Consider the following 12,115-nt stretch of genomic DNA (forward strand, 5'->3'; position numbering starts at 1 on the left):
TGGGCTTTAATTCCAGAGGGCTAATAATTCTGACTTCAACTGTAAATGCATTGGCCTTTTTACTTCCATTGTAAAGATCTCACTGTAAGCCACATTTTTGGATTTTGGGCAAGTCAATATTAATTTCGTGGTAATCTAATTTAAGTGGTGTCGATTAAACCTAATTTGGACTGAATACTTTATTTCCGCCTTTCCTCTCACTCTCTTTGTCTTATAACAAGCTATAAAGATCTCTGTCCAGAGGGGTTCAGTGGGTCAGGGCCGAGCTGCTCACCTGAAAATGAGACAGCAAGGACAGCCGGAGGTAAAACAGCCTGTTAAAGAGCAGGATCAATATTAACCTGACTTCCATTTCATGCTTGCCCAATTCCAATCAGTTAACAATACATTCGGCCACTCGTGAATAAGGGGGAAGGTATCGAAGACCCCGAACGAAACACACTTGCTGTTTTGTCAGCATGGATAACAGATCAAACGGAGCTGTTTTAAAGCAAAGTTACCTAAAATCATGTTCAAAGGGATACCTAAGGATGAGGCACAGAGAAGTACATTATCTGAAAAAAGTCTTGTCAGCTATCCAAGTTTTAGAAACAACAAATAATATCTTGACATAAAGTTGATCATTTGATATCAGAAGTGGCTTATATAAAAGGCAAAGGCCTCTAGATTACGCTTATTTTATTAAAATAGAATATGATAATGTCTTGATTTTTAATTATTTAATTAGGACAGTAATGTAATGTAATGTAATGTGTGTTTTTATATAGCGCATTTATTGTGTATGGCCATACACCCAAAGCGCTTCACAATCATGAGGGGGGGTCTCTCCACACCACCACCAGTGTGCAGCATCCACTTGGATGATGCGACGGCAGCCACAGGACAATGGCGCCAGTGCGCTCACCACACACCAGCTATTGGTGGAGTGGAGAGACAGTGATAGAGCCAATTCGATGGAAAGGGATGATTGGGAGGCCATGATCGTAAGGGCCGATAGAGGGACTTTGGCCAGGACACTGGGGTTACACCCCTGCTCTTTCACGAGAAGTGCCATGGGATTTTTAATGACCACAGAGAGTCAGGACCTCGGTTTAACGTCTCATTCGAAAGACGGCGCCCACTGACAGTGCAGTGTCCCCTTCACTTTTACTGGGGCATTAGGACTCACACAGACCACAGTTTGAGCGCCCTCTGCTGACCTCACTAACACCACTTCCAAGGTCTGACTTTGCTTAGACAAAAGTCTTGTCACTCAACAAAAATAATGTACATGAAAAGGAGCACTATCCTGCTGAAGAATTTGCCTTCTCCTGTGGTTTGTAATGTAATGGGCAGCACAAATGTCTTAATACCTCAGGCTGTAGAGTCTGCCATCCACTCTGCCGATCTCTCGCACGCCCTCATATGGAATGTAATGACAAACCATGATTTTTCCTTCACCAAACTTGACAGATTTCTGTGAGAATCTTGGGTCCATGTGGGTTCCACTAGGTCTTCTGCAGTATTTGTGATGATTGGGATGCAGTTCAACAGATGATTCATCGGAAAAATCAACCTTCTGCCACTTTTCCAAATGATCAAAATACTCTTCTTATTGGGATCGACGACAAGACTTTTGTCAGGTAGAGTATTTTATCAAATGCTTATTCAACATGGTTTGAGGTCCCATTAAATGCAGGCTGTTTCTGTGTTTTCGGTGATCGAAGATTGTATTACAGGCCCAGAAAATGCATTAAATTACTATGAATCAAATATAATGATGTTGTTTCTAGGGCAGTTAGAACATTTTTAGAGTGAAACTGAGATATGTTTTATGTCCGCCCATGTCACTTTGTACGAAAAGAAATGTGAAATATTGCTAAAACGTGGCGTATGTTCTAACAGACAAGCTCTATGAAAATATGTCACAGTGAATAAAAACAAGGCCCGTATGCAGCGACTGCTGTCAACTGACATTTGAGAGCAGCCATCCTTCAATCTCTTGGTTTCTGGCAAAACTACTGGAAACTTATATGCGCCCTTAACAGTTCATTCATTCAAATCACCTACGTTAACGCAGAATACCTCGAGCGCCAGCCACAAAAGCAGCTGTTAACTTCAGGAAAGCACAGAGCTACTTTCTACAAATGGTTCGACTCGCCAATCGTTCAAGAAGAGCAACTGATTTTTACAACTTCTAAAAAATAGATGATTTACCCATAACTAATTACGTTTGAACAGTGTCACATTGCATACAATAATAAAGAGATGGAAAATAACATTTTTAAATGTACATTAAAGTATAGAAAAGTATTTCCTTGCAAAACAATTAAATATGTGTTTCATTCCCAATGGTAGATGTAATATATTCAATTATAAAAATAACATTTTGGTCTTAGAAACTTAAACTTAACCAATATAAGTTTACATTAAGAGGTTTCACTAAAAACATTTAATAAATACTGGGATCCTCTAATTAATTTAGTCAAGAATACAACACATTTCTTTGCTGATTTATCACGCTTTTTTTAAACAAAGATCTCTGCACTTTTTATTAGTGAGTGTGTGTTATTTAGATTTTATGTATATTCATTTAGTTGCTTTGACAATTCATGTAGGTGCAATTGTTGCTTTGTTTTTTTATCTTTTTATTTTTTATTCTCCTCCTTGAGGGTGGGGGTGGGATGGGGTACTGAGGGTTTCTGAATGTTCTTGTTAATCCTCAGTTATTGTTAAAAAAAAGAAAATGTGTAAATTATTGATTTTGTGGTATTTTTGTAGACTCCACAAAAATAAATAGATAAATAACAAGAGTTAACAAATAAACTGATTTTATGTATTTTTTAGTCCACACACACAAACACACATGCACACACATACACCTATATATACACTCTCAACTCCAATCTAAATTTTTATGACACATCACCTAAGAGCATACTTATGTAAACTTACATAAATATATCAAATGTATATATAATATATTTGAAACGGTAATATTATTTATAAGTAGAAAGATACATATACACAGCAAATACTGTAAATACTGTCATTAGTGTATATGAAGAGTTAAGATGCAAAAACCTCTAAGTGCCTCTAAATGAAAAAAAAATTCAGCCTTTAGTTTTATGTTAAGATATTTCACTTTAAACAACAGGAAAAGGACTTATTCTTTGCCATAAAAGTGATATTACTGAACATACACAAAGGCCCCTGATACAAATTAATTTCTATTTTCTTTTTTAAATATTTCCCAAATGATGCTTAACAGAGCAATGAAATTTTCACAGTATGTCTTATAATATTTTTATTCTTATGGAGAAAGTCTTATACATTTTCGACTACAATAAAAGCAGATTTTAAATTTTTTTTATGAACCATTTTAAGGTCAATATTATTAGCCCCTTTAAGCTGTAATTTTTTTCAATAGTCTACAGAACAAACCATCGTTATACAATAACTTGCCTAATTACCCTAACCTTCCTAGTTAACCTAATTAACCTAGTTAAGCCTTTAAATGTCACTTTAGGCTGTATAGAAGTGTCTTGAAAAATATCTTATCAAATATTATGTGCTGTCATCATGGCAAAGAAAGATAAATCAGTTAGTAGAAATTAGTTATTAAAACTGTTTTGTTTAGAAATGTTTTGAAAAAATCTTCTATCCGTTAAACAGAAATTGGATCGTTTCAAAATCATGTCGATCAGCTGGTTTGTCAACAAGCTGACATATGAGCAATCCACTGATTAATCGCAGTTTTAAAATGCTCCAGTGTCCCTGTAAAAAAAAAACTACATTATCGAAGCTGTAAAAGTTACTTTATGAAACTGAAAATAGTCACAACAATCTTTCACCGGAACATTTCAGTGCACTTCCGTGCAAATAACCCATTCATACCAACAACATGATCTACATCAGCTTTCCATGACTAAATTAGTTCTAGAATATAACATTATACCTGTCTAAAAGAGATATCTCAGCCATGGTGTCATCCTTCCTCCAGCGTGCAAAAGTAACTCCAATATTGATTCAGGATTTGATTTTAACACTGTGTATTGTGTGCACATGCGTGAACAGAGATGCGCCATTGTATAAATCTACATTTGCAGAATTGTACAACAGACAGTTTGAGCTACTTATCGGAATTATGGGAATAGTCAGCCCGACAATATTTAATTAGATGAACATTTTTCAGTCTTATGCCTTACCTAAAATATAAAAATACATATAAATCATTTATTTTAAATAAAAATTAAAAAAGGGATGATTTGTTTTTATTTTTATATATTAAGATTTTAATTGGGGCGGAGCAGTGGCGCAGTAGGCAGTGCTGTCACCTCACAGCAAGAAGGTCGCTGGGTTGCTGGTTAGACCCTCGGCTCAGTTGGCGTTTCTGTGTGGAGTTTGCATGTTCTCCCTGCGTTCGCGTGGGTTTCTTCCGGGTGCTCCGGTTTCCCCCACAGTCCAAAGACATGCAGTATAGGTGGATTGGGTAGGCTAAATTGTCCGTAGTGTATGAGTGTGTGTGTGCATGTGTGTGTGGATTCCCAGAGATGGGTTGCAGCTGGAAGGGCATCCGCTGCGTAAAAACTTGCTGGATAAGTTGGCGGTTTACTCCGCTGTGGCGACCCCTGATTAATAAAGGGACTAAGCTGACAAAAAATGAATGAAGTTTTTAATTATGATACTCCTATAAATCTGCAGATTTTTTACAAAATTCTCGGCAGAAATAACAAAAATTTTCTGCAGATTCTGTCTGGCCCTAATTATCAGTTATGATTTAATATAATTGTATTGTATTTACATTGAAAAAAGAAGGGCATTGCTGGCTGGTCCTTCCTTCTGAATAAAAGCCATCTAGAAAAGCCTCTTTTTGCTCTCTCACAGTCTCTCTCTCTCTATTGCATTGTGGGGGCAACATCTGACTACAGGCAATCCCTTTCACATGACAATCTTATGCATTATTCCTCTCATTAAAGACTGCGAGAAGCCTGGGGACCTCAACAAGTCCTCAATCACAGCGGCCCCAGACACCAGACCGCGGGTCCGCAGAGACGCACTGACAACTTACCAAGGACAGGCAGAAAAAAAAAACACAGAGCAATACTGGAGTGGTGTGAGCTTCAGAAGAAATGCATGCGATCTGCTGGGTAATATGTTTGAAAGACAGTGTGGATTTGGGGGGAAAGTCTGTGCTGTGACATGAGCGGAGGCCACCTGCGGGTCAGGGAACAGCTGGCATGTGTATGTACGAGTGTGCATGTGTGTGTTCTGGCTCTGACACACACACCATCTGACATGGCCTCTGAACAGTTGGGCACAAAAGGCCAGACATGTAGATAGACACAATATTAGTGCATAACAAGTCATGCAGCACACCTTCGAATGACAAATGTGTACCAAAAGTCTGCAGTTTACTTGTAAATACGAGCAAAATCAACATGCAGTGCAGTTTCACTATATAAAGCACTGACACAGTGACGTAACTGATGTAATCCAGATTAGCTCTAGTTTACACCTGGCATTAAAATGTGTTTTCTTCTATCCAATCACAAGTGGACGTCACTAAATACAGTTATAAATGCAGTCTAAAGCGTAGCTGAAAACACAATTGATTAGACTGGTTTTGTTGTGTCAGTCACATCTAAACAGCCTCTAAAAACAACCATGCAATCTATGCAACTACTATACGAATCTTATTGGGATGTTTTGTGAGAAGCAATACATTCATCCAAACACATAGATAATGTTAAAATTGTATCCCACTTCTGGTCATTTACTTGTTTGTAACCTCACAGAGAATTATAGGATCAAATCCCCCCAATCTCAAGTTTATACCAGATGTCTACACAAGAAAGCCAGCTACACCAGCAAGGATCCAACCCATCCAGGATACAGTTGGGCAAAAGATACAGGACAATTAGGGCTGAACTAATAGACTGAGGAATAGTTTCTTTCGAAGAGCAGTAGCCTGTATTTCCTCCTAATACACACAGACACACACTCACATACATACAGTAGATGCTAAGGAAGTGGTGAGAACAACTCATGCCCCATGCATTTGACACTTAACTGCACCATTACTGCACTAGGACTGTGCTACAATTGAACTCTATCAGAGGTGCCCAAACTCCTGGAGGGCTGGATTCCTTCAGATTTTCAAAACAAACGTATACTAGAAACTTCCAGGCAGGTGTGTTAAAGGAGGTTGGAGCTAAACTATGCAGGACACGGGCCCTCTAGGACAGAGTTTGGGTACTCGGTCTATACTAACTATACTGTAAATTCTTGTGTTCAGTCTTTTTTTTTTTTTGTCTACTGTTGATATTTTTTGTTTATTTGTTCTTTATTTCTTATTGTTGCTGATGTCTAAAGGCTACCAAACTAATTTTGATGTATGATATTACAATGACAATAAAGTTCTAGGGCCCTATCATACACCCGGCACAATAAAGCGTAAGACGTTTGCCCAGAGATGTTGCTATTTCCAGACCAACATAATCCTAATTTTTCCCATTTTTCCGCCACATTCTTTAAATAGCAAATCCATTTGCGCCACTTTGTGGACTCATGGGTGTTCCACTCCAGAAATAAGGTGTGTTACAGTGCATTGTTGCCGCATTTTTTAAAGAGTGAACACAACTCATTTAGAGAATATATTTATTATATATACCAGGGGTGCCCAAATGTTTTCCTATAAAGGGCCAAAAACCAAACTTGATTGAAGGCTATGGGCCTAATACACATCCAATCACATAAGGGTAATTAAAAAATATATATTTGGTAATATTTAAAAATAACTAGAAAAAATATTGACTAATGCGGTATAATTTTAACATTTAATCATGAACTTATACAGTAAAACATGAGTAATCCCATTTATAACACAAGTTCAATGCTGAATACACTAGTCAGGCTAACTTTACTTTGCCAGCAGATGTCTTATGCATCTGTCAAGTGACAGTATTTACACAGTCTGATTAATTTACAATATCTAATTAAATCATTTAGTTTCATTTAGTTTTTTTGTAGCTCAGCAATGAAACAAAGAAACAAAAGTTTATGTTCAATTTAAAATGATGATCACCGTCAAAGGCATTCGCCCCAACCACCTCTCCATCATTCTCCTTCTCTTTTCAGATGTCGGTCTAATTAATAAGGTTAACTAGACAGGTTAGGGTAATTAGGAAAGTTATTGTATAACGATGGTTTGTCCTGTAGATGATCGAAAAACTGACCTAAAATAGATACTGTATGTATTTGTTTATTTTTGGACAGCATGCAGCAATTAATGTCACGGATTTCCAAATGTAACACTTTCTGCTTTGATTTTAAATCTTTTTAAGCCCTTTTTTAATGCTCTCAATACATTACACCACTAAATTTAATCACATAATTTCTAATCAATTTGTAATTAAATAAGTAACTACACACTGTAAATACTCTAAAATATGCAACTCTTAGAGAAAAATCAATACGTAAGGTCCATTATCACAGCATATCATTTTCATTACATTAAAAAGTGCAATCCATTATCATCCCAGGTGGACATTAGTAAGCTTTGAAGCCAACCATGCTGTTAAAAAACTCTCCCGTATGCCTCAACCTATAAGTATAAGCTAATATCAAGGATTTTAGAAATTAATGGGCTTATTTTTTTGCTCGCCCTTGCCCCTAGTAAGTTTCCCCGTGTGTAATGGAAATAGTTACAGTAACAATTCTGTGCACAGGAGAGAAGTCACCCCCCCCCATTGTACTTGAGAATCAATAGATTTGCCCTTGTTCAGTTAATACACTCCCTCTCGTATCTTCAATTTGATGCCTGGAGGAGAAGCGCCTGCAGTGGTTAATAGTATTGAACCGTTTCTCTTTTAAAGCCTCTGTTGCGAGACACAGAGCCAAATCGACAGCCCCGTGGTGGCCAACGCTGCAAGATCAAACGGGTCAATGAGGAAAAAATGTTTAAGTGCAAAAAGCAGAAATAGTAAAAACTTTGCGCAATTTTCCTCTCAACAATGTGTGCCGTTAGGGTATAAAAACCAGCCATAAAGCCTTCGTGCCATGTTCAATTGACAAGACTCATAAATACATAACCTATAAAGCTGACAACGAACTGCTTCTTAGCTTCGAGAATATTAGTCTAAGAGTTGATTGGAAGCTTTCTAATACGCATATGTGTAGCCCATTTGGTGGACAATGATGTCATTGTATGAATCCAAGGCAATTTGGGGATAATGAGCTAGACTGACAGAGTCCAGCAACAGTTTTGATTGGCTGTTGGCAGAATTACTAACCGTAGTCCTCCAGTGATTTGCACGTGATGTCTAAGTGGGTGGAGCCAAAGGGGTTTCGTATGAATCTCCGCCTCCTCCGCAGGTCGTCCTCCCAGTAATCCAGACGCCAGAAGTCATGCTGCTGTTGCTGACTGGAAAAGGGGAAAAGACAGGAGCTCCTGTTAGGAATCAGAAGAAGAAGAAAAACAACAAGTTGGAAAGCTAAATAAAATACGATTTCTTTATATTTCATATATATGATGAAACAGACACTGCTTACTACAGAGAACATCGTACTTTGGCACATTAATAAAGTATCCGTAATTGAAGTGTTCAGATGCAAAAACATCGTCTAAAACTTGTCTCTAAAATTAGCGTTTTATTCAGCCTCCTATGTTTATGTTCAGTTATGTTACTTTAAAGGCAATGAAAACAACCTATTCTTTGCACTAAGGGTAAAATTATTAAAACTACACACAACAGCCTGAGAAAAATGTTCACTTTAAATACAAACTTCAGACGGCATTGGAGGTTTTTGCATCTAAACTCTTTAATTGTTAAAATACTTATACGAATGCAAAGCATTGCAATAGAATGAGACACACCAGACACATGAGCCATTGCTGTTACATTACTAAAATATAAATACTTGGGAAAAGTCTTAATGACACAAAAAGGAACAATCACAACATGACAAACAGAATTATGTCATAGTTAAAAGGAAAAAAAAAAAAATATATATATATATATATATATATATATATATATATATATATATATATATATATATATATATATATATATAATTTTAAAATTAGTTCACAATATAATTATGACACTAAATCAGATAAATTTATAGAGTTCAAATTTTAATTTTAGTCATAACAATATAAAAATCACAATTGGTTCTAATTATTAGAAAGTCAGGCAGTATTCTATAATTTACAGTCATTATGACATACTAAAATTTTTGTTATAATTATAATACAAAATAAGACATAATTATGACAAAAAGTCAGATAAATAATATAAATCTTAAATGATGAGATACTAAGAGACAATCATATGAAGAAAACTCATAATATACAAATATAATCAAAATTATATTCAATTTATTCAAACTTGAACGGCCAAAATAAAAATTTTAGATTAACAATTATATTAAAATGGCAGGGCTTAAAATTAAGAGAGTTTATAAACATTTCAATCATGACATCAGTTAACCAATTCTAATATAAAAATGATGCCACCTGAAGTATGGCATGTATGCTAACTCTTAATTATAGATAAATAATGAAAATTAGTTAAAAAGCCAAACTGGCACATCATAAGTATGATAAAACTGAGAAATTGTGAAGTAAGTTAATGTCTGTAAAATCTATAATGATGCAATTATATAAAAATAAAGATTATTTAAATAAAAATATTGAGACATTATCAGGACCAGATTATAGAAATGATTACATAAAAGTCATATTAACACATCACAAACAAGTAAAAAAAAAAGGTTAGAATTACAACATACTAAATCATAATAACAGAATAGCTTAGATGAGATTGTGAAATACTAATTCAGAATTCATTCTTTCACTCATGTTCCTTCGGCTTAGTCCCTTTAATAATCTAGGGTCGCCCCAGCGAAATGAACTTGTCCAACATATGTTTTTACACAGGGGATGCCCTTCCAGCTGCAACCCAGCAAGCACTGGGAAACATCCACACACACACATTCACAGACATACACTATGGCCAATTTTATTCATTCATTTATTCATTCATTTATTTATTCATTCATTCATTTTCTTTTCGGCTTAATCACGTTGTTAATTCAGGGTCGCCACAGCGGAATGAACCGCCAACTTATTATATACATATTAACTACATATATTTTATGCGGCTGATGCTAAGGTGAGATTGTGAAATACATAATACAGTCAGAATAATTAGCCCCCCTAAATTATTAACCATCTTGTTTATTTTTTCCCAATTTCTGTTTAATGAAGAGAAGATTTGTTCAACACATTTCTAAACATAATAGTTTTAATAACTCATTTTTTAATAACTAATTTATTTTATCTTTGCCATGATGACAGTAAATAATATTTTAAAAGATATTTTTTAAGACACTTCTATAAAGCTTAAAGTGACATTTAAAGGCTTAACTAGGTTAATTAGGTTAACTAGGCAGGTTAGGGTAATTAGGCAAGTTATTGTATAACAATGGTTTGTTCTGTAAAGTATTGAAAAAGATAGCTTTTGACCCTAAAAAATTACAAAAATATATATTTTGTCCATAAAATGGTGTTTTAAAAAAAATGCTTTCATTCTAGCCAAAATAAAACAAATAAGACTTTCTCCAGAAGAAAAAACATTATCAGACATACTGTGAAAATGTCCTTGCTCTGTTAAACACCATTTGGGAAATATTTTTAAAAAAATACTACGAAAAAAAATAAAATAAATAAAAATACTAGATAAAAATTCATTAATGACAGTCATAAATATACAACAAATACATTTGTATAATATAATTAACTTTACATATCACATAGCTTAAACGTGTCAAAATGAAGACTTTCTCTGCTGACTTTTAATAGCATAATTGGGATTTTAATGAGCATGTTTTCCCCCATCGACGCACGCGCACAGAAAAAACATCCCTTAAATTTATATAGTAATGTAATACTCCGCATACAATGCTACAGAGAATTGCATTTTGGAGAGCACCCAAACCAAAGCTTACACATGAGGGAGAATCAAACGATATCTGGTAAAATATCGTTAATTCACGAAGTTCATTAAAGCTCAGCCCTCAGGCATAAAACGGCTCTCCAGCACACAAATAAATAACAGCAAGTCCCATTAACAAATGCGGTATCAAATTACAAGTATAAATGGCGCAGCTTGCCTCCATTTTACTGTGTTTTTTAACAAGTCCAGTAAATCAGAGGTAGGGTCCTTTCTGCAGCCGGAGAGGGGTTTTAATGACGCCGGGGTCCCACCGAAGCCACACCCCGGGCCAATAAAACACAGACCCCCTCCCTTCAGCATATGTGCAGCTGTGATTAAAATAACGTGCTGAAATATTCATTGAAATGATTCCCAGGGCCCTGGAGCAAGCTGCAGAAAATTGCGTTTTTATTCATTATTAATAACAGCGAATTAGAGGCCGTATAAAAGAAAAAATGAGAGGCCGAGAAGAAAAAGGGGAGCGTGGGGAATGAGCGGGGAAACGGCTTCAGCATGTGGTAACCATCTTTGTAAATGATTATTCCAACATTAGCAGGGACCTGGGCTAATTTTATTGCTTGCAGCTAATGCAAACCATTAAGGGCAGGGACCAGCATCAGGTTACTAAGTGCAGCGCGTTCGGGCTGGAGATGTTTCAAAGCCTTTAAAACCGAGTGTAAGAGAGAGAGAGGGAAGGGGAAAAGCAGGCCAGAAGCGAATAATACTGCAGCTAATTTACTCCAAAGAGGATTTAGAGAGTGATGATTGGTGTAATTGGGGGATAGATGACAGCATGGTATGGGACGATCAACAAATTCCACATGTGGTTTGTCTTCATTACCAGCTACTCATGGGGAAATATACCATCCACATTGAGGCATATACTAATTTCCATCATAAACTATGAAATGGGCCGTTAGTCTTTGTTTGCATTGTATAAAGAAAGGTTAAGGTGGTGGAATCTTTTTGATTCGTGATTTATTTGAAGTATTTATTCAGAAATTTTTTGATTTTTTTTTTTTTCGTTACTGTACAGCCTTTTCATACAGTCACAGCAAAGCTCAACAAGTACCTTAAAGGTCCTATGAAAATAAATGACAGTTTTTTAGACGTTAGTTTCAGTATTATTCGTT

At 35.8% G+C, this 12,115-nt stretch overlaps 1 protein-coding gene across 13 annotated transcripts in view; it reads right to left on the minus strand.

The window, feature by feature from the left end:
• nbeab (neurobeachin b) overlaps positions 1-12,115 on the minus strand; it is a 770,985-nt gene that overhangs the window by 397,462 nt on the left and 361,408 nt on the right. For 7 of the 13 annotated variants that reach the window (XM_073923808.1, XM_068213772.2, XM_073923807.1 and 4 more), the window contains one exon: positions 8,274-8,431. The exons of 2 other annotated variants lie outside the window; for them this stretch is intronic. In XM_073923808.1, the coding sequence (XP_073779909.1) occupies positions 8,274-8,431 (158 nt within the window). The remainder of the gene's footprint in view (positions 1-8,273; positions 8,432-12,115) is intronic. 4 more of the 13 variants (XM_073923810.1, XM_073923809.1, XM_068213771.2 and 1 more) reach the window with 1 other exon arrangement.

The sequence above is a fragment of the Danio rerio genome, chromosome 15 (assembly GCF_049306965.1).
Source record: "Danio rerio strain Tuebingen ecotype United States chromosome 15, GRCz12tu, whole genome shotgun sequence".
NCBI lineage: Eukaryota > Metazoa > Chordata > Actinopteri > Cypriniformes > Danionidae > Danio > Danio rerio.